The following is a 24,496-nucleotide window of genomic DNA, read 5'->3' on the forward strand; positions in this document are numbered from 1 at the left end:
ATTCAGCATGACAGCAGCTTCTGGTAACAAGCCCTTCTTTTACACATGGACTACTGCCCCTTACAGTGCCAGCCACAATGAAATCTACAGGCTGCATAACTGGTTTCAAATTAGGACAATGCCACCTGAAGGATGCAGTGGTTTCTAATCAGCCAAACAATATATATCTAAACTGACTTTACTCTTTACATGTAGAATGTAGATTTCTAACACGACCAGGCATAAAGGATAAGATTACAACCTTAAGATGGTCATAGATGTTAAGATTTTTAAAAGATCAGATCCTCATCGTGAGACCACGATTTTCTCGGAACGATCGTATGATCGTACGAATGTACCATCAACTAAAGAGACCAATTTGCCAGGAAAACAAAGGGGAGCTGCCTGCTTGGCCCTGCAAACATAGATAGATTGCACTGGGACAGACAAAGATTTTTTGACCTGGCCGATCAATTTCCAGTCAGATGTCGGCCGAAAAAATCGTAAGATGTACAATCGTTCGAATCCCACTAACCGCACGATAATTTCAAAGGATTGGTCGGACTTCCCTAAAATCTGTCATTCGGCAAGAAGAATCGTCGCGTCTATGGGGAGCTTTACTCTAGTGTCCCTGACAAATATAGAATCCTTGGCAACTTGAATAACATGAATAACAGACTTAACTCAGAGGTAATTAATGGCTACTCATCCCATAGTCTGCAGTCTGGGTTGTATTTGCAGTTATTTATACCGTAACACCGCTCCTAAATACCCTGTCCCCAGGGTAGAGATATTTTAGCAGCTTATTCAACTAATATCCTTTAAAACGTGATAGTTTAGATGAAAACATTTTTGCCACTTGTAAATAGAAATTGTATTGGGTCCACTCACACATCATTCAATACCACACACATCTTCCCTCATGCACTCCACCCTCTAAAATCAACCAAGAAAAAAAATAATGTCCAACCAAAACAAAATAAACTGCAAACAGTAAAATCGAACACTTCCCCGCTGTGCTTTTCCTTGCAGAGTGCATTGTCTTAAGGCATAGGCACATGTCTCCTTTATCAACAGAGATGTTTCAGCCCAGAATCCCAACAGACATCTGCTAAGGGTGACCATATGCATTATGGACTTGGATGAGGAAGCAGAAGAGTAGAATCTAAAGAATTAATAGGAGGTGAAAAAATAATGATAATTTATTATCAAACTGCTTCTTAACTGAAGAAGCTGCACTGGCAGATACACTAGACGGAGTTAAGAAAGGGATGGGTGCCTTTCTTAGCAAGTGAAGAAATACAAGGCTAGTGATATTAATCCTATAGTATAAAGTACTTCAGGGACTATGCAAAATGGGATTTAGTTATGTGGCAGTCGGCAAATTTTCTACACACACCAACTGTAACGTGCTCTCAAGCAATCCAGGCATGAATCTTCCCTTACCCAACCCAAGCATGAGATGCCACAATGATTTATACGCTTGAACACAATCCACCACTCTAAGATCAATGGAGAGGGCAGGACACATTCATCCATTCACCTTAAAGGAGAAGGAAAGTCGTTTCACACTTGGGGGTGCCTAACATTTAGCACCCCCGAGTGTGAAATGACTTTCCTTCTTTCCATTCCATCCTTCATAACAGGGGGTCCACCACCCTCCCACAACCTGCTGGAGAAGCAATTATTTGGCCAAAACACGCCCAACCCATGGATATCCACAAGGGTTCCATAGGTGGAACCCTTGTGGACATGCATCACTAAAGTGAATCCCTCATACAGAACTTAGTTGTAAAGCATATGTGCTTATACTGTGACTTGGTGAACGTTTGCGTCCAACCCCACACCAACCAATAAGACACTTGCTCTATTCTAACTGCAATAAACAGATCCAAGCTAGCTCCTTATTGGTTGCTATGGGTTACTTGATTGGTGCAAAATTTGCTATAATATAAGTTTTCTACAAAAATATTTTGTTGAATTCAACAACTTTTCATTTTCATTATGTAAATGTTAAGGATTAGGGTTAAGGATTTTATGTATTTCCCACCTAGCATATGCAAGGAACAATTTTTTGAAGTCAGGTATAAGAGCCATGAGCACCTTACATAATATAAAGTTTAATTATCACCATGAATGAAAATATCAGATATTTTATCCACTCCCCCAAATCACACCCAGATCTACTTAAGCGTTGCCGTTGCTGTTCATATTCCCTCACAGTTTCTGATAAGTCCGGCCCTTCTCCATCTTGACATTGTGGACAGTTCCAGGAGAACAGGACAATTGACCTGTGTTGCCTACTTGTTTTTATGATGCTGGTAATGTAACGAGTGAATCAAAGACAGTAATAGATTGCAAAAGGTCACCCTTTGGAATTTAAAGACATTTAAAACATGAGGAATTTGTAACTTTTTGAGTATTAAGGTTTCATTGGTGGTGCAATGTTTTTGGAGTATGAGGGCAACTTGTTATCAGTTCAGTAGATTGTGGGAAGACACATGATGGTCACCCTGAGCTTCTGGCCATGAAACATCTCTTGTTCAGGAGATGAATAGATTTACAGATATATATAAGTGTATATATATTCACACACGCACACACACATATAGGTTCTGAGGCTTCCCGTGTCTGGTAATGGTGGTGCTCCTGTCTCTGTTGGAGCAATGTCTCCAGTCTCTTATAGACACACACTGGTGTTTATCTGGCAGGTAGATCCACTCCCTGCTTGTGAAAGGAACAGTCTCCCATTAGGACACACACAGAGCTCATACACCTTTTGACGAGAACCAGAGGAGGAGTAGGAGCCACGTGGTAGCTGTGGAAGCTTAACGTTCGGAGCTTGCAGAAGGATCTAGAAAAAGAAAAAAGATGGTTGTGATGGCCCTCTGATACACTTCTTTGTTGAATGAAGTGCATGCAGTGTCATGTCAAGCTATGGAATTCTGGGTCACCTTTCATAAACAATCAGATACATTTCTGAAAACAAATCTAGCTGTAATTTTAAGGGTGAGTATTCCAGGGATGAATAAATTATTATTAGGTCTAAGCCCCCAAACTATTGAAACAGGCATTGAAAAATGTTCGACCCGCGCTGACCCTTACCCGTCCTCACCCAACCTGGCCCACTGTGGTTATATTTATGTACCTGTGCTTGACCTGCTCATCTCTGATATCAACAGAAGGGGCTATGCACCTTTAAAAATATAAGTTTGGCCTGTCAGAAAGCTTCAACGGGATGAAGAAGAATGAAGGGGCTGGGCTGGCAGAAGGTCAACCATGACAGCTGAAGGAGCAACTGGTTGGCTAAACGCACCCATGGTTTCAGGTCGACCCACTCATAATTACTCCATACCTCCATTGCTACCCATGGTTACAACCACATTTAATAATACATATTCTTCTTTCTCACATGTTAATTTGCTAGTTATCTGTAAAGCATTATTACCAATACATTAAAGAATACAGCATCAATAACAACATTTCTGCCACTCAGCAAAAAGTTTCCTAGTTTTGATGGTTTTGCTTAATTAGCTCCTGATAGAGCAAAATGATTTGCTAATCGTGTAATGACACCCTAACATGGCGCGAATGATATTGAAATGAGGGTAATTTATTTTTATATGGGATTTTATAGCTGTATTAATAATTATGTTACAGCCATAAAATGCTTCAATTAAAAAAAGGCTGCAAATTAAGACTTAAATTATTATGGGGCTCTGAATATCTTAAAGGGATAGTATACCCTAATGATAACAAGTGATAATCTACACTTTATTTTTTGTTTAATTAGTGAAATGTTAATGCCTATTACGGGAAAATAAAGATATACACTCCTTTTAATTAGGAGCACTGAGGATTGCATTTTATTGTAGACAGGGCATTCCTTCTTTGCATATCTGCATTATTAAATATGGACGTGAACATATTACTTGTGTGGGGATTGGCATTTTCCAACAATTTCAGTAGCCCCAATTATTTATGATCAATAAGGGTACAGGTCTAAAATTATCTTTAAAAAATACTTTAGCCAAACCAAACAATATGCTAGGCCCCTTGTGTGTAAAAGGCAACTGTAGAAAAGCAAAGGGTTTTTTTTTTAAAAAAAACACAAGCTTTTGCTTGTGTTTTTTTTATTAAACCACAAGCTTTTGCTTGTGGTTTAATATCTAGGGAAAAGTAAATTAATATATTGATAATTATAAGAATAGTCCTTGTAAATGGAATATATACACAACTGCTTAAACACAGGTTGTCCAAACATTGCTAAATTCTCCAACATATTTATAATGAATGTATTTATTTGATCTTTATTATACAAGAAAAGAAAGTTGCATTCCCTACCTCCCCATCTTTTGACTCAAGGCGTAAATCTGTTCTACACGAAGCTTCCAAACTCCCAGCCTCAGCATTGATCTCTACCCCTTTGGGTGCCTCCATAATCAAGGTCCTTGTTGGAGATTCCAGTCTATAAAAAATAAGAGGTATAGGATATGCACAGGTGTTAATAGTAACATGGTGTTAATTTTCTTTTCTTCAGATTGCACTTATCAGTTTTCTGACTTTTTTGTTCAGAAACCCCTTTGTGGTCCAACATAGCATCATACAAGGGTAGTGATATAAGAAAATATTGCTGTATCAACCACTGAGACATTGTGCCAAGAATATCAAGAATATCTAGGGTAGCAAATAACCTAACCTAGCTGGCCAAGACACACACACTGTATTCTGTGAGGCCCTCTACCACAACCCCACTGTTAGGAACCAACTCCTATATCATCAAATTTGGGTGTATAAGGCACTGAGAGACCAAAAATACTTAAAGCTTAGGATATCAAACCCAAAATTCTAGGAAAAGCCCAATGTCTTAATATGGCCTCATACAGTCTGCTTAACTAACACTATTACAAAGTAAATGGAGTTAAGAGAATGATGGTGACAAAATAATCTACAACAGCAAGAACATACTCCCCAAATCTGATTCTAAAGATGTCCATAAATGGGCCAATAAAAGCTGCCTGCGGAACAAGTTGACAGCTTATTGGCAAGTGTATGGGGGCCCTCTGACTGGTTCCCTGACTGATATCTGTATGAAAATTGACCAGATGTTGAAAATACATCGGATCAAGGATTGCATTGGTTCATTAATGTGTTGAACCGCCTGCATTCCTACAGTTATTATCCCATCGTTGGGCCCTAGAAAAGAAAAGAAAGTTGCATTCCCTACCTCCCCGTCTTGATTCAAGGTGTAAATCTGTTCTACTCGAAGCTTCCAAACTCCCAGCCCACTCAAGATGGCAGTGGCGTAACTAGATATTACTGGGCCCCACAGCAAATTATTTTTCAGGCCCCCAAAATGTTTAGAGGTTGACTTGTTTCTCCAATATTTATTGAATTAGGGCCTCGTGGGGCCCCTATACCTCCTGGGCCCCCCTGCAGTCGCAGGGTCTGCTTCTTCTATAGTTACGCCCCTGCAAGATGGGCATATCAAGCCAAGATCTGCTTGTTCGGCAACCTCTCCAAATGAGCAGATTTTGGCCACCATTGCTTTAGTCCCCCAAAGAGGTTCAAATCCGTACAAGTACAAAAACTAGCAAACCACCCTATTTTGTGCCCTGATCTGACCATTTCTGGCTTACTACTGATCTCTGTGCTTCAAAAGGGCAGCTCAGTATTAATGAGGGGTGGGGGAGGCATGTAGGAAATCCCCCCTCAAACACCGTACCATCCACTAACACAAAAGTTAGGGAACACCAGCAGGCTGTAGTGGAAAACAAAGGATTTTTGAATGAGTACTGTAGTATTCTAACACTTGTGTTTGTGGTCACAGTAAATGGCCCATTTACATGCACATAAAAAACAAGCTTGCACATCGACACGTCATCGATTATAAAGTTGACAAGTGGAAACAAGGAAGAATAGTAACAGGCCGCAACTGTGCCCCAATTTAAAGGACATGGAAAGTCTGAAATAGAAAAAGGCTGTATTTTGTATACTAAACATAAACATGAACTTACTGCACCACAAGCCTAGTCAAACAAATGATTTATGCTTTCAAAGTTGGCCACATGGTGCTGTCATCTTGTAACTTTGTTAAACATTGTTGCAAGACCAAGTGTGGCCAGGGCTGCTGCTTAAGGATCGTCATAAATTATCAAAACACTGCTTTACAGGGAAACAAAGCTGCTGGAGTTCTGAAATTCTGGAAAGTAAGGCGAGGGCTGTTCATAAGTATGATTGTTTCCCTGCCCAGCAGTTAGGGACCGTCTGACAATTCCTATTCACAGCAGTACACAAAGGGAGTTTTTCACTGCATACACATTTTTTAATTAAAGTATATTGGAGATAGGTTTCTTTTTCATTAAAGTAAAAATGGGATTTTTATTTTTTTGCCTTTACATGCCCTTTAACAACCCAAAGTAACCAGTGGCGGAACTACCGGGGGAGCAGGGGGTGCGAGCGGACCAGGGCCCGCACCCCTCTAGTTACGCTACTGACAGTAACCAATAAGAGGTTTGCTTTCATTATTCAATCTGCAGTAGGCTTATTAAATCTGATTGGTGATTGGTTGCCTCTATATTGAATGTTTTTGTATAATGCCATTTCTGCTTAGTATTGCAGTAAGCACTGAGAATTTGCAGCTTGTTGAAAGCAAAAAAAAAAAACAAAACAAATACTGGTTGTAAAAAGCCTTGTATAAACAAGACATTAAAGACTAGACCCTTAATACTTCACATTACTTTATGAAACAGCAAAACTGTTATATAGTAGGAGTAATAATCTGAATATGAGCGATGGGCTGATAATGTGTCCTAGCCCATGAGTTGCTCGTTCCACTCTGCTGCTCCGTTGTACAAGCAACAACTGCATTTGCATCTCAGTCAATTTCCCTAGGATGAGGCCAGACAGTGGCACTATAATCATTAGAGTTATTTATGAGGTGCAAGGTATCATTGGCTTCTATTAGGAAATACAACCTTCCAATGAGTCTTCATCAAGTCAGCTTAATGAACCCTTCTGCTCACATCAGCCCACTTTTTCATTTTCCTATCAAGGTTTTCCTGTTATCTGTGCATCTTAGTTGAGCATGACCCATGCAAATGGACTCTCACAAACTTCCAAACAGAGAAGAAATACTTTTAATTTAACCAAATAAAAGACGTGATGTACAGAAAATATAATGTTCAGGAAAGACAAACACATGCTGGGTTATATACTAAAAGGCACTAAGTTTGCCAAGGAGCAGTAACCCATTGCAATCAGCAGGTAGCATTTACTGGGCATCTGTTTAAAAGCAAATATCTCATTGGTTGCTATGAGTTACTGCTCCTGGGCAAACTTCATGCCATTTATTACATATGGAGTATGGCCTCTTCTTCATGTTCTTGAAATAAACCACATAGGCGAACGAAGTACTGATTTAGGTACAATGTTAATTAATAAGGCCTCAAGGCAGCAAATACATGGAAAATATCTAGTTTTCAAGATATTAGCCATTTTAAAGCTGCTTGTATAATGGATATAACAACCTGCTGGTCAGCAGAGCAACATCCGAAGACTTTCCATTTCTCTGGAAATTCATTCAGCTGACTGTAGAAAAGGAACATTTTGTGATGTTGTTCTACTTAGCGAGCAGAGCCAAATCATCTAATGGTTGTACAGGTATGGGATCCGTTATCCGGAAACCTGTTATACAGAAAGCCCGGATTGTGGAAAGGCCATCTCTCCAGACTCCATTTTATCAAAATAATCCAAATTTTTAAAAATGATTCCCCTTTTCTCTGTAATAATAAAACAGTATCTTGTACTTAATCCAAACTAAGATCTAATTAATCCTAATTGGTGGAAAAACATTCCTATTGGGTTGATTTAATGTTTACATGATTCTGTAGTAAACTTAACATATGAAAATCCAAATTATGGAAAGATCTGTTATCTAGAGAAACCCAGGTCCTGAGCATTTTGGATAACAGGTCCCATACCTGTATTGATAAAGAAAACATAAATCCCTGCTCAGGATGCTCTTCTAAGCACTTTCGCAATTTAGAATTAATCAGTTTTTTCCCTAGTTTTCAAGCTATTGGCTATTTTTAAACAAATCCAATATATTTTAAACAACAGTGTCACCTGCTGGTCATTTTGGTTGTCTTGCTACAGTTGGCCAAAAATGAGTTTCCGGAGAAAAGTAAAGTCTTGCGATGTTGCTCTGCTTAGAAAATGCACATAAGTTGGTAGAAAAGAGTCATCTGATATTTCTCTAGTCAGTTCTAAGCAGAGTAATGTTACAAGGCTTTCCTTTTCTTTGGAAATTCAGGTGGCACTGTGGTGCTGTTGTTTTAAAGGGATACTGTCATCGGAAAAAAATTTTTTTTCAAAATGAATCAGTTAATAGTGCTACTCCAGCAGAATTCTGCACTGAAATCCATTTCTCAAAAGAGCAAACAGATTTTTTTATATTCAATTTTGAAATCTGACATGGGGCTAGACATTTTGTCAATTTCCCAGCTGCCCCTGGTCATGTGACTTGAGCCTGCACTTTAGGAGAGAAATGCTTTCTGGCAGGCTGCTGTTTTTCCTTCTCAATGTAACTGAATGTGTCTCAGTGGGACATGGGTTTTTACTATTGAGTGTTGTTCTTAGATTTACCAGGCAGCTGTTATCTTGTGTTAGGGAGCTGCTTTCTGGTTACCTTCCCATTGTTCTTTTGTTTGGCTGCTGGGGGGGAAAAGGGAGGGGGTGATATCACTCCAACTTGCAGTACAGCAGTAAAGATTGATTCAAGTTTATCAGAGCACAAGTCACATGACTTGGGGCAGCTGGGAAATTGACAATATGTCTAGCTCCATGTCAGATTTCAAAATTGAATATAAAAAAATCTGTTTGCACTTTTGAGAAATGGATTTCAGTGCAGAATTCTGCTGGAGCAGCACTATTAACTGATTCATTTTGAAAACATTTTTTTTCCCATGACAGTATCCCTTTAATTACATTAATTACATTTATATTAGCAGTTTTAAAACTACTAATATCTTGGAAAATTAACTGTAATAACTGTATATGGCAAAAGTTTGTATTCATTTTTTTGAAAGTTTACATTTCCTTTAACAAACAGGCAGATAAAACATCATACTTGCACACAAAATCACTAATTTTTAAAAATAAAATGATTATTACGTACCGTTAAACATTGTTAAATTACTTAAAAAATATTTTTAAAAAATGTTTATTGCATGCCATAAAATGTGCTGTTGAGGTGGGTGAAAAAGAATAATCTTGCATATTTAAATGGTAACAAGGAGCAAAGTCGTCAGCGCTGAGCAGAACAAGAGGGCAGCTTGTTTCTCCCAGCTTTTAGGCTGCTAATTCAAGTGCAATGAATCTTCTGCTATTTTACAATACTTAATTATAGAGCCTGCAGCCTGCTTTTGGAAACTCCGGCTACTTGTGTAGGAAGTATAATTAAATGGTGAAAGTTCTTAATTAAAAGCATAAATCACAGGCAAACATTTCAATCGAAAAAGAAGATGCAAAGCCAGAGGAGAAATAATAACCGGGAAGATTGGGAGTATGAATGAGCACCTCCTGGCTGTAACTACAGGACATTGTGCAAAATGCAGGTCTAAATTCCAGAAAGCTGGCATCAAGGTGACCCAATTTATCACTCTCCATTGAACACCGTTGTTTCCGTCAGGTTATGGCAGCTCAGGTTAAACCAACTGATTTGGAGAATAATTAGAGAAGCTGACTGGGAGATCGGCAATCTCCGTCAATTTCGGCATTTGCAGTTGTCGAAAACCGGAAAATTGCTCCAACCGCGCATGCGCCGACATACAGAACTCCTAGTCAGCTTACCAAGGACCCGGAAGATGGATGCCGTGAAGTCTGCTGCCAGAATCTGCAGTATAAAGTATAGGGCATTTCCGCACGGGGGGGTTAGCCTGGGGGGAGGAGGGAGGGTGGACTACGTGGGGTGGGGGGTACAGGTTTTTTTTTTTCTCTACAGGGTTTCTTTCTCCTTAAATACTACACTATAAACATTATACATTGAACTGTTTTGGGCAGTTTGGTGCTCTAAATTATTGACTCATGCTGGGATTTGTTTATTAGAACAGAGATGCTCCTTCAAGGGCGTTATTTATGAAGGTTTGAGTTGTGTTTCCAAGAAAATTCGAGTTTTCAAATAGATTTCTTTTGGTCAAACTCAAATTTTTGGAATTCTCAGATCCAAAAATATACCATCTAAAACCTGGTCCTTTGAACCATTTGAAGAGGTTAATAGCCTGCATGATGTTTTTTTTGAGGGTTTTGCCCAAAAACTCGATAGATTCGAGTTTTTTCCAGCGGAAAACTAATTAACTAATTAAATTGCGTTTTCAGGTTTCGCATCGCAAACTTGCAGAATCTAATTTTTCCATTCGCGTTTTTACTTTAATAAGGAAAACATTAGGGTCAGGCCACACAAGCAGATTCGGGGAAATCTCCTCTTCTTCGGGGCGACAATCTCCCCGAACTGCCTTCCCCCTGCCTTTCATTTTAGTTAATTTGCGCTAGCGTTAGCGGTTTCGCGCTTTAGTGAATTTGCCCCTAAGAGTTGTGAGATCATTCGAGGTATAAAAAACTCTAACATTTGACCTTTGATAAATAACCCCCTACGTATTGCCACCTGGTACAACCAGCAACACACATATAAAATATATATAGGGTTCATAGGGTCTTTAAAGTTTGGAAAGTTTATAATATATTTTTTATAATTCACTAGTTGGATTGGGGGTTTCCTTTAATTCCTCCCTGTATTTTTATTTTTTCCTTTTTGATCAACCTATTACGCTACAATGACCTCCAGAGAAGAACCACATTTGCTAAAGGATCACTAGGTGGAGCTACTGCATTACAGCAGAATGGTGAACAAACTCAGCAAAGATGTTACAGTGGATATTTTTGTTTTCATTCATCATACTCATAATTCTTACCCTGATCACATATTTCACCGTGGGATGTTCCAAAACTTCCCCTTGTAGGAGAAATATTGATTGAAAAAATAAATTACATTAAATTTCACCAATGATTATGCTTTCTGCTTAAAAAAAAAGGAGTTGAATCGATACAAGGAAGGACAGAAGCAAAAGCAAAGAAAAAAACATTATAGGCCATTTGAGATGGGGTGGAGGGATCTCAGGTATTGGGGTATTAAACAAGAAAAAGCTGTAAAGAAGAAAAAACTTAATGGACTTAGCTGAATAGGACACATTGAAATGAATGGCCGCTAAGAAATGTGACTTGATGTCACGATCAGTACCCAAAATCCAGAATCTATGCTAGACTCCCTGGTCTCGGCTCTTGCTTCTGCCTTTAACAGCCGCCTTGGGAGGAGCCCTCGGCTAATTAGATGCCACCAGGTCTAAATAAGAGAGGAGCAAAGCTAAGGGTTGTGGAGGAGCAGAGGGACACGATAGTTAGCAAAGTCTTTTTGGGTAAAAGGTCACAGTTCAAGGAACAGACAAAAGAGTAGTCTAATCAGGCCAGGTCGGTGCTGGCAGAAGTCGGACAAACAAGGGTCAAAACCAGAAGATCAGATCAGAAGAGTCAAGCCAGGCATGAGTCGGATAACGGATTTCAGGATAGTCAGATAACAGGCAGAGGTTGGAATCACAGCTCAGAAATGGAACCTAACAAAGGGCAAAGATTTTACATGAAAAGCCCCTTTAAATAGTTGAAATTTCGCGCCACTCGGGGTGATTACGTCATAACCCAATGAGATGCGCGCCGCATGCACTATTGGAATTTCGCCAGCAAAGCAAGAGGATCAACATGGTGGGTGTCCCGGCCGGCCCACTAGACCACCAGGGTGAGTGTTTCTCACACTTGAGTGTTGAGAGCAAGGTGACTTGATTTGCTTTACCCCCAATTTTTTCCCCAATATCTACATATAAATATATTTTTTTTTTGTTCTTCTAACTGTATATATATATATATATATATATATATTTATATATATATCTACATATATATGTTTTAAAACATTTGGATTATTTTGATAAAATGGAGTCTATGGGAGATCTCCTTTCCATAAATCTGAGCTTTCCAGATAACAGGTTTCCAGATAACGGATCCCATACCTATACAGTTATTTTTATGAGAGCAACCTGCTTTTAATGCTTACCTCAAAGGATGGAAGGGTTCGGCCTTGACATATGGCGTTTCAATGGACTTAGGAAATACAGCGCCTTCGGCACCTAAAATAGAAGATGTAAGAAGTTGTTACTTGTGTCAGTCATTATATGGGGACTTGTTATTATTCCCTTCACCATTCCTGATAATGTTATTCCAAGGAACTTCATAAGTTAAATAAAGGCAATGATTTTGATATCAATACAGAGGCACCTCATGCCAAACATGTTATCCAATATGAGATGCACAATGCACCCAGTCTCCTGGGGACCCCAGATGTTCTTTTATTCCCCATAGCGCCTTTGCACCCCTATATTCTCCGGACAAAGTGAGCAGCACCCGCACTTTAAACCCTTTGTACATGAATGTGAGCAATACAATAACTTATACAGGTATGGGACCTGTTATCCTGGATTCTCGGGTTCTGGGGGTTTTCCGGATAATGGATTTTTCCATAATTTGGATCTTCGTACCTTAAATCATTTACATTGAATAAACCCAATAGGCTGGTTTTGCTCCCAATAAGGATTGATTTTATCTTAGTTTGGATCAAGTACAAGCTACTGTTTTATTATTACAGAGAAAAAGGAAAGAATTCTTTAAAATTTGAATAAAATGGCGTCTATGTGGGGGACAGCAATCCCATAATTCGGAGCTTTCAGGATAACAAATCTCCAGTTAAAGGATCCCATACCTGTATCGATGTATATATAAATTCATACAGTATCAGACTAGGCCTCCAGGGACCACCAGCAGTGGCAGAACTACCGGGGGAGCAGGGGTGCAAGCGGGCCAGGTCCCGCACCCCCTCAGAGCCCCCCGGCAGTCCATTCGCTGCTTAAAATGCGGCCAAATGCGGCCGTAGGGAGGGGGCGGGGCCCGGCTGTGCATCACGCACCAGGGCCCGCCCCCCTCTAGGATCGCTACTGACCACCAGAGAACCTAAAATCTAACAAAGAGAGTGCTATATATTATTGGTGCCTTTAAGACGTTGAATAACAACAGAGAGATCCATATAAAACAATCCATTGAAAGAACGAAATAGTGTAAAACAAACTGGAAGCCCAAGCCGAATTCTTCTAGTAATAGGCATATTTTTCAGTCTCCCTGCTGTAGAACTTTGGAAAAAAAAAGTCTGATAATATATAATTGTTAACGGCGGTTTCATAGCATGGGCTCTTATAAAAATAAGGCTTTATTTATCAATCCTCTTATCATTAAATCTGTGCCTTTTCAGCCCCATTTCGCCTGTGCATTTCCCTGTGTGGCTCATTTAGCCCAAATGAGTGAGAAAATTCACAGCCAGTGGTGCTTGCACAAAGATAGTTTTCCCCCCATCTTAAGGATGTGAATAATTTAGTAGCCAGTCGAGTACCAGTTGATTCATTAAACGCAGGCTGCTCCTCTTAACTGTGTCTACTCTTTACCTGCCTGTTGTTAGGGTTCCTACATTAGGGACATTATAAGCTCACCAAAGCTAGTCCTCTTTATGTTTAACAAGGCTGTTCTTCTATGTCCAGCCTTTAACAGATTACTAGGGTTTGTGTTCTGCCTTTTGTCTTATTTTGTTTTATACAGGTATGGGACCTGCTATCTAGAATGCTCAGGACCTGTGGTTTTCCAGATTTTGGATATTTCCATAATTTGGATCTTCATTCTACTAGAAAATCATGTAAACATTAAATAAACCCAATAGGTATTGCCTCCAATAAGGATTAATTATATCTTATTTTGAATCAAATACAAGGTACTGTTTTATTATTGAAAATTCTTTGAAGCAGGCACTCAGTAAGGCAAACTTCCCCCAGCAAAGTTTTTCAAAGTGAAAAGTAGTTTATTGTATCCACTGCCTTATGCGTTTCGTGTTAGCAAACACTTAATCATAGGCTCATCATGGAAACCTCTATCATGCTCTATACTGTTTTATTATTACATAGAAAAAGGAAATCATTAAAAAAAATTGGATTTTTTTGGATAAAATGGAGTCTATGGGAGTCTATTTGAAGCTTTCTGGATAATGGGTTTTCGGATAATGCATCCTATAACTGTATATATTACAGAACAATGGCATTGGACCACTATTTTATTATACACTTGACCCCATCTCCTTGGGTATTTCAAAACAATTCTTGGAGAAGGAGAGTGTAGATATATAATCAGATTCTTCCTACCAGTTAAGCCTGTCTATAATACCAGTCTCCATGTGTATAATCATGAGGCACTGGCAGCAATAAAGGACATGGAAGACATTATCGATCTTTATAGGAGAAGGAAAGGCTAAAATTAAGAAAGCTTTATCAGAAAAGTCTATATAAATACACCAGTAAACCCTCTAAGTAATGCTGCTCTGAGTTCTGCATTTCTTTCCTTCTATTGTGTACACATGGGCTTCTGTATCAGACTTCCTGTTTTCAGAATAAACCTCCAGGGCTAGGGCTTGAGCATGCTCAGTTTGCTCCAACTCTCCCTCCCTCCTCCCTCCCTGCTGTAATCTGAGCTCAGAGCTGTAAGTGAGCAGGGAGAGACTTAGGCAGGAAGTGATGTCACAGCAAGCTTATATGGCAGCCTTCTATCCTAAACAAACAGAGACAGTGTCTAGAGCTGTTTACTCAGGTATGGTAAAGCATTCTGCAGAATAAAAATAGCGTTCTAGCTTGCACTATTGTGGCTAATCTGTTGGCAATAAACTGTCTTGGAGCTTTCCTTCTCCTTTAAACAACCACTGCTGGGGACAGAGGAGAAGGTATTAAAGTTAAAAATAAATGTAATCCCTCCAAACATAAAGTAATATTAAAAGTAATGTAAAGTCATCTTCTAAGCAATGTGCAATATTTTTTTGCCACTTTTCAATTTTAGCAGTTTTTAACCTATATAATGAGTTTGAAACAACATCACACCTGCTACAATCGGCTGAAAACAAATGTTGTCAGAAAAGGAACGTGATGCTTTAAAAATGAACACACAGAGAAGTGTGATCTGATGTTTCTCTGAACAGTTCTAAGCACAGCAGCATCGCACAATGTACCTTTTCTCAGGAAATTAATTTTTAGTAGCCAGTTAGTGTATTCGTTTAAAAACGACTAATATCTCAAAACAAAGATTAAAAAATCAATTGATGAGAGTGCTCAATCGCTTCAAGGCGATTTTACATTATGTTTTAAAGACATAGCCTTTGAAAACAGCAATCAATTGAAATACATTTTTAAAATCTATTCATTTCTTTTAATAGAAAAAGGACAAACAAGAATCATTTTCATTACCAGCCCTTTATTTGTTTTGTACTGAATGTAGTTGTATAGTCACAAAAGTAAAGGCTTCATAAAAGTGATTCTGTTGACGTACATATGGGGGCCTAAGACTTATGCTTTGGAATAGGGCCTTAATTAGGGGGATACAGGTAGGTCTGGAGTTGCCATAGACACTGGACTTCTGCTTGCCCCTCCTCCCGTTTTTGGTGTTTTTGGTGCCAGGTGCTGGGAAAGCATTTAACCCCATCACCCACTCAGGTCTGCCACCAGCAAGTGTCTCCAGCAGCAGTCTGGGTTTTTTTTTGGTGTTGATTCTAATTATCATGTAGGCACCCATGGGCCACCCCCTAAAGCTGCCACCCTAGGCATGGGCCCAAGGGTTCCGATATGTTAAATATAGACCCATAGGGGGTCCCCAAGAGATGTAATGCCATGATTGATGAGTTGCGATGGGGGAGGTTTGCTCAAATTATGGGTGGGGTTTTGAAATAATAGGGCATTGTGATCATTGTGATCATTGTGATCATAAATAAAAGGGTTATTTTTCATTGTGGTCCAAAACTGCTTGTTCTTATTTCTAACTGGACATATATATTGCAGGCATGCTTCTTTTAAAGAATACAAGAAATGAGGAAATGCACTACAACTGAATCCAGATCCTACATCTGAAGCATAATTAATATATAGGAAAATACTCAATGCTAGTGTTCCAGAATCTAGAGCCCCGGCTAGATAGATGGAATTTGTTGCATGGTGAAACCAAAACTTTCCACTTTCAGTGAAAGAATAGTCGGGTCAATGAGCAGATAGTGAAAGGGTTACGTTGTTGTTTGTCCTGATACATTTGTATTATCCATTTATAGATCTGCTCCTGTGCCGTGGAACTTCCTAATTTCTTATCAATAACTGCAATCAATGGCAATGTTCTTAGGCTCATCAGAGGTCTGCTTAATGACGCGATACCTGTTACCGCTCAAGCTCAGCCCAATTGTGTCGAGCTGTAACCTTTTCTGGTTAAGAGGTTGAGCGAGTAAACACGAGTACTGCAAAAATCAAGTCAATGTCCAGATAAACTGCTCCGGCTTATGGTTAAAAGGAATGATCCAAATTCTGAGTTTTTAGACAACAATTATGAACGGATGGATTTTGCGGCTTCATGCATAATGCAGCATTTGTCTTTGGGTTTAGTGGAAGTCAATCAGCTTGGATAAAGTAGATAGAATCTGAAAAAACTCTCAGGAGAATGCTGGTAAATGTTGATATTTACGTAAATACACAAGAGGCATGAATACACTGTAAATTATATTCTTATAAATGGTGCTTAGTGGTCTTGTACATTTAGGAGGTTCTATATCAAAGGTCGAGTGTTTGAGTTTTTTTACTTTGAATGTACTTGAATGCACTCGAGACTCGAATGGTACCTTATTTAAGAAAAATATGCGAGTTTGAGTCCCGCAACCCGAAAACTCAAATTTATCAAGTTTTCTTTAAAAAAAAAATGGAATCTCTAATCAATCGAGTAAAAAAAAAATGGAACTCTAATCAATCGAGTTTTCTGGCAAAACCCTCCGAAAAAAAACCTCAAACAGGCTGTTAACCTCTTCAAATGGTTCAAGGGACCTCTGCCATTGACTTCTACATGACCCCAACAGGTTTTAAGTGGTGTATTTTCGGATTCGAGCTATTTCCAGGGTTGGGGTATAATAAATCTCGGATATATTCGAGGTTTTTTTTAAAAAAAAAACTTGATCAATTTGAGTATTTTTTTTTAACCCAAAAATAAACTTGCCTATACAATATAATGCACCACTTTGTTATATCATATGCCAGTTTCTTGCCTATCTCCAATACAGCAAGGCCTGTATTTTTGGGAAGGTCACAATGACCTGGGTCTAGTGGAAGAATATATTAGGGACTGCATGCCACCCCCATATTTTTGGGTTCTGCATGAAGTAAACATAAGTAATAGCTCTTTTCTTTTTAATGCTAGGGCTAAAAGGATTGCCAAATGGCAGCAGGGAGGCTTCCAATTGTGATGACATTATTGGAAGGGGTGGAACTTTAATCCAACTTTAATCCACATCTCTTCCTGGCACTTTAAAATTTGTGTTTGATAATGTGCCTTTGGGTCTGAAAAGTTGCTCTTTTTTAGTAGGTTTAAGGGCTAAGTAAGATCTTTTGCAATGCCTTACCCCTTGCAGAGTGCTGCTGGACGTCTTTTTCTGTATAGAATGCCGGTTAAAGGAGAACTAAACCCTAAAAATGAATATGCCTAGAAATGAACTAACTGAACCAGCCTAAATGTTCAGCATCTCTCTAGTAGTAATGATTCAGGCCTTGACAGGAGCTTCCCAACTTGGGTTTTGTCAGGAAGGTCTGCGACACGCACATGCTCAGTGTGCTTTGTGCAGCTGCAGAGAAGCTCAGCTTTAAGGGGCATTGCAAATTATCAAGCAGAGCATGAGGTCTGCCTGTCATATAAAGGTGATACTGCAGGGCTGATAATTAAATTCTGATGCTAATTGAGCTGTTTTTTGAGCTGAAATGTACCAATAATATCAATTATTTAATCAGCCTTATATTGTGACATTTATATTATACATATTCAGTTTATTGTGAGTGGGTCCCTAGGCTCAGATAATTGACAGCAACACAGAGCATGTGCACTAAATAAGCAGAAAAGAAGACGGGAAGATACAGAGTCATCTTTGGGGGGGGGGGCTCATATCTTTAATGCTAAAGGGCTTTGATTGTCTTGGGCTGGTACAGAAGCCTAAAACATAATGTACAACATTTCTACCCAACTTCTTTAGTTAAGCTTTAGTTCTCCTTTAATTTGATGACCCAGAATATTTTTAGCTAAAATGAATTGGAATAGTAATATTTCCTACTTCCCCTCCGTCCAAAGGGAGAGTAATGAAACACCATTTGCCAAGCGACACTCTACAAAGCCAGAGCAACCTCCAATAAATCCAATAAGTGAAAAAAACATTGGTGCAGCAAAAATAAAGTTCACGAAACAACCTATTTTTTTTTTTTTTTTTTTTTACTCTATTCCATTTTCTTCCCGGTACTGCAAGTCCTGATCATCTGGAATAATGATGAATATATATGGAGACTTCTACGTGGATTGTACAGTGGAGATCAGTGAAGCGGAATCTATAGCACTTCACTGGATTATACAAAGACGTCTGGGAGAAGCAGAAAATAATAGTTATAGGCAATCATTGGCTCTAAATCTATTTTGACTTTGCTTAGTGCTGTGCAATTATGCAGCAGGGAGGAAAAAGAGAATTTAGAAACATATTCATTTTCAAGAGCATACAAAAAAAAAATTCCATTCACCTAAATGAAAATATTCCCTGCTCCCCACCGCGGCCTGAATCTTTGCTCTGGTGCAGGGTGCCCGTGGAGGTGGTTGGAGGGCGGTCGGGAGCCGTGCGTGTGTGTGTGGGGAGGGCCCTGATGCGGCAACCAGGTGGGCCAAAGCCCTCCAGTCTGACCCTGTTCATGATCAGTATCTGATTAAGCCCCATCATGGTTGCATGGTTCCATGGTGGGATGGCCAACTGTCAATTATTTCAAGACAAGACAAATTGGCATAAGATTTCTGTCCATTCTTTAGTTAGAAATATAAAATAATGGAAATAAAACGGTTTCCATGCATGTTGTGCCGTTCGCTTTAATTCTATTTTAGGCTAGCTGCACCAGATGGAAAAAAGATCTCTAAATGATTAAAAGTATGAAATAAAGACAGACTAAAATATATCTTTATTATTATTGGGGTGGGGGTTATTGTATGTGAAAGAGGTGGTGGTGGTGGTACTTTCCTATTGTACTTTTGTGTATATAATGACAGTGTTTTATTTATCCTGAGAAAAAGAAAATGACATTCATTCTGCCAGATAATGTGCAAGTCTCCCCACTGAGAGCATATTACCTGTAATACAAAACCTGGAGATGTGGATGTGTCAGTTCTACAGTATGTGCTTGCCTTGGCATGAGTACCAATAAAGCGTACAACAATAAATGGCTGTGTTACCTACTGGAGGCTCCTGACACATAATGATAGTAACCATACTGTCACCTGGGGCTGCTCATAAATCTCTGCCTTTCTCAACATTATTTGCATGCTATGGGTAAGAATAAAGAAGGGATGTTATCCCCAGATAGTGTTGTTATCATACGTTGGTGGTGCTGTGCCAAGAATATGTCACACATTAGGATTCTTTCACTAATACTGATTCTGCATGCTGAACTGCATGCTGGTTTAGGGGTTCTTCTAGTGAGCACCACGGAGCTACTGCCTTCCTTCATCTTCTTTCTTTGCTCTGGTGCGCATGGGCAGTAGCGTGAAAAGCCGAAATTTAACGAATAAGCTTATTCATTCTACTGCGTCTGCCCTGGGAGATTTGAAGAAAGAAGAAGAAGGAAGCAGATAGCTCTGTGGTGCTCACTGAAAGAACCCCCGAACCAGTGCAGTTTTTTCCTGATAGGAGCCCTGGCCCAGAGTGTCAGGTAAGTATATGCGACAACTTCAGGGTGCCTAACTTTTGGAACCCCCACGTAAATATGCCTTTCCTTCTCCTTTAAGTAGTACTGACATCAAAGGCCTGCACCCTCCGCTGTATCTGACTATCTGCTGCCTACCCTAGTCCCAGTCCTCACTGATGCAATTCTGTACCATTGTTTTCACCTAGTGCTGCCCTTGTGATGATAAATGAGTCCTACAATTGTTTGCTTACATTCAATGTTATAATTAGCTATTGGAACCTCCCTCCTGCTCCCTTCATTCCCTGGTCCAGTTGTTAAGACTTATGATGTCAATATATGGATTGATAAAAGATGCTAATTCAGTCTCTCCAGACTAAGTTGGCAAATGGTTAGTCCTATATAAGCAGTGTTAGTCTGAAGCATGCTGGGCTCACCGGACTTTGCCATCTCAGGACTCCCCCACCCCAGCTGCAGTTCCCCGACCACAATCTCAAACCCATCTGCTGCCCCCGAAACGGCCACTGCAAAATTTATCCCATGGTCCCAACATAGCTTTCTTCTGGTTCCCCACCAGCCCATTTTGGTGTATGATGAAGTGCCCAACAGATATGTGGCTAAAATGGCCACAGCTGGGCCAAGTAGTATTTACCTTTATTTATACCATAGTTACAACAGTGTAAGTTTTTCTGTTATTTTACTACTTCTCTGATGACCTGTTTGTGAATCTCCAGAGTGCTTAATACCATTTTTTTATTGCATTACTATGGTTTATCCGGTTCCTGAAACTGAGGGTCTGGTGTTGGAGCACCTGGACCGCTTTATTAAGTTTGTGTGTATTGCAACTATAAGTGATGCTTTAGTGCCCCTTTTTTATCTTTGTGTGAGGAAATAACAAGTAGTATTGGCACCCAAGGAAACCCTCACGCTTGCTCAGCACCTCGCCCACTGGCCACTTAGTACAGAACCCACTTTCTCCCCAATGCCACTCACCAATATTTACTTTCCTGCAAACGACTCCCCCTCCAATTCCACCAATTCCTCTTCTGCCTAATGTTAGTTGCAGCCTTACAGATTTCTGTATTGCAGGTTAAAAAATCCTAAAGCCACCAAAGCTCTGAGGGTGGCCTGTCTCAAAAATATTCATGGAAACTGCACATTCTTCAAGCCCCTTCAACAGCCACAGGGACTGCTTTACCTGTTATTATGCCAGTGCTATGTATGTAACCATAGGCATTCTGACTATATTAGGATACAAATAATAACAAAGTAAAGTTTAATATGCATATTTCCCAAGGGTGCAACTGAGGGGCTTCATAAGTCACTACACAGAAGAAAACTGAGGAGTCACATCAATCAGTTAGGTGGGCTATACTTCCAGGCTAGCTACACAGCTATATGTTTGCACATTCATCTGGCTTCTGCAAAAGCAGAGTTTTTTTAAGGAAAAAGATAAATGCCTCGCCTCAGGTGGGAGAATCTAAACTCTTCAGTAGAAAGCACTCCCACCGAGTCCATTTAGCTTTTAGAGCCAAACTAGTAGTTCTCACTAGATATTTGCAGAGCTGGAGTCTGAGAGCACATGCAAAAAAGGGAAGGATAGTTCGGTCTGACTTTGGTTGTAGTTTGACTGCTCACACTTCTGGCCAATAGAATTACATTTTTTAATTTCTTTTAGGGAGTGTGTGGGGGTCATACCATCTATTCCGACATCCTTGACTAAGACTGAACTGGTTCTCTTTGGTTCCTTCATCACCCATATCATCACCAAAATCTCCATTACAATTAACATACCACCATCATCCACCACACCAGGACTAGCACCTTGGAGGTATCTTTGCATATGCCTTCACCTTCATTCTTCACTATCAAATATTGCCACTCATCTACAGAACAACTTAGCCCATTGTGAATATGCATTGATTAGCCTTCCCTTCGTTAGACCATCACCACTCCCGCCCATAATGAATACCGCTACCAGGCTTATATATTTCACTAACCACTCCTCCTCTGACATGCCATCCTGCAAGTTATAACATTGTCTTCAGCTTTCATTCAGGATACATGACCTGCTTAGAACTCTGCCCTACCTTAAGTACCCAAAAATTATTCATTACAAGCCACAAATAATGTTTTACTCACTACCTCTCATTGTCACCAAACATGGACATGTGCACTTCTCAACAGTTTCATCCCCTTCTCTGGAACCATGTTCCATCAGACTTTCTAATAAATGTTCAACTTTTCAAAGAACTCTACTTGGTATTAGCCTATCACCTGGCTTTCTTGTCTTCTCATGCACATACCTTGTATCTCTTACCTCTATTCTACTTAATGATTGTAAGCATTGAAGTTCTGGATGTTCTGTCATTTTACACCCTACACTTAAACATGTTTTATTTTATCATTTTTATTCTCTGAATTCCTCACAGATACAGTAGCATGTGTCATTTGATTCCATCAGGAGAAATTCTTCAGTAATGACCATTTGAAAGATTCCCACTGCTGTGGGGCAGGCAGGCAAAGCATTTCAGATCCTACTAAGCTATTAAAGCTGGCCAACGGTGGGACCAACAATTAGAGCATGAAGAGGCAGCCAGAAGGATATTGAGACTTAGGGAGCATTCCCATTTGTATGCTGGTTATGTTTTGCTGAATTCTATGTGGGCATTTGTACCTATCCGCAAACTATCCTAGAGCCATAGGCGGAGGGTGATTTTTGTGCTTGGGAAGGCTACTTAACCCACTCCATGCTTTGATTTTACCTCTCTGCTTATGTCCTGTAAACACAGAAGGCGCAATTACTGTATTTTTTCTGCAGTCCCATGTACCCCCCTATTTATCCTTTTGCTCTCTTACTAGTTTCTCATCTGCAGGTGCCACTACTGTATTCCTCATTTTTTAATTTGTTTCTCTCTTTTTATACTGTTTTCCACCATTGCATATACTTTCTATTTTTTTACCCCCTTTTATCTTGTTTCTTCTGATTGAGCCAGTCCATCTTCTCACTTCATCAGGTCCCTTTGCATTTGTTATTATTAACCTTGCATTTTGATTCCTTCCCTCCATATTTCTGTGCTCTGACTTCTTGGTCCTCAAACTTGATATACATGCTCTGGATTTTTTTTTAAAGTTTCCAGGTTGGTGGGGAAAAAGGGCATAAGATAATTAAAGCAAAGGAATAAAGGAAAAAAATGCTACCTGGGTGCTGGCCTTGACACATATAACTAGGTTTACCACCGTTTTGCCCCATGGAATCCAGGCAGGGGGCGGGGCAGTGATGTGATGGGGGCAGGACAGTGATGCAACGATGGTGGGGATGCAATGTCAGGGGCGGGACTATGACGTCTTGCTCGGCCCGTTGCCGTGTCAGTTATAGGTAATCCTGCCCGGTTTTCCTAATTTGGCATTTTTGACCTGGGCAGCCCTTCAAAAAAACGGGCTGTCCAGATCAAAACCAGGCAGGTGGCAACCTTACATTTAACTCAGTAGTGTCACTAGAGGGGTGTGGGCCCCCAGTAGTTCCGCCACTGATTTAACTCAGGAACAGTTAATCACAACAACAGACAGGGACTAAACTTTAGCCTTTTTTCCCCTCAAAGTGCAAGTCCCGGTCCTGCCACTAATGGATTGGCTAGGCTGTAGGAAACTTTAAATGTATTCCACCAACCTAGCCAATCCTCTTGAGGCTTACATTTTTCTCTTGAATCTTTAGTATTAGCCAGGTTTGGGAAGGCTTAGCCTCCCCCTAGCCTTAGTGAAAATCCGCCCAAGCCTAGAGCTTGTAAAACCTAATACTTAACCCACATGCTCAGATTTTTTCATGCAGTTGGATCAATCGCCTGACCAAATTGGATAGTCTGTAGATTTGTGGATCCTGCCTGGAACTAATTTCTAACAAAAACTAAAAATGCTACACTTTCTGTTTTTGGGCTGCAGTTCCAACTCAAGGCCATACTGTCCCTTTAGCAGTGAGGACCTGTCCCCCTGTATTCACCCAGTAGATCTACATCTTTTCTGTTTTATAGGGGAGCTGTGTACACTTGTCTCTCCTCTGTGTTGTTCTGTGTGAGGAGACGGAGGAGTCTCCACCCCTGTGAGCTGACAGGAAGGAAGTGCTGCTGTGAGGGAGAAGCAGCAGAGTGAAAGCAAGGTGCTGCAAGCTCCCACATATTACTGTGTGTGTGTGAAAAGTCAGTAGGGAACCCCAGTGGCAGAAAAGTGCACTCTATTTAATGTGTGGAAGGAAAGGGGGTCCATGTCAGGGCTCTGAAGAGCAAAGAATGCTCTTCTCAGGGCATGGAAAGCCAAAGCAAGTACTCTTCAGATTCTGAAGAAACTGTCACATAAGTGGGGATTCCCCTCAGTAGCTCAGAGATAAAACCAGATGAAATATTATGTAAAGTTGCTTCAAAGCAACAGTGTCCTGCAAATAAACCCATCAACCTTTCCTACGTGTGTGTGATATTGGATCAGGGAAGTTCCCATGGAGGGTATTACAGGCCAGTCTGTCCTGACCCTGGGTGGAGACAAATCATAATGTACCTGCTCTTCCCTGTAGCGAAGACACAGGACTCCTGTTGTGTCACAAGGATGAAAATCACCTCTAG

The 24,496-nt window shown here is 40.0% G+C and overlaps 1 protein-coding gene across 4 annotated transcripts in view; it reads right to left on the bottom strand.

Moving 5' to 3' along the window:
• Positions 1-525: 525 nt before the first annotated feature.
• The window catches only part of sgcd.L (sarcoglycan delta L homeolog), a 339,284-nt gene continuing 315,313 nt past the window's right edge, over positions 526-24,496 (bottom strand). For all 4 annotated transcript variants that reach the window (XM_041586050.1, XM_041586049.1, XM_041586051.1 and 1 more), the window contains 3 exons: positions 12,140-12,212; positions 4,324-4,447; positions 526-2,833 (listed from right to left, as the gene is read on the bottom strand). In XM_041586050.1, coding sequence (XP_041441984.1) covers positions 2,660-2,833; positions 4,324-4,447; positions 12,140-12,212 — 371 coding nt within the window. In that variant the 3' untranslated portion in view covers positions 526-2,659. The remainder of the gene's footprint in view (positions 2,834-4,323; positions 4,448-12,139; positions 12,213-24,496) is intronic.

This window comes from Xenopus laevis, chromosome 3L, assembly GCF_017654675.1.
Source record: "Xenopus laevis strain J_2021 chromosome 3L, Xenopus_laevis_v10.1, whole genome shotgun sequence".
Lineage (NCBI taxonomy): Eukaryota > Metazoa > Chordata > Amphibia > Anura > Pipidae > Xenopus > Xenopus laevis.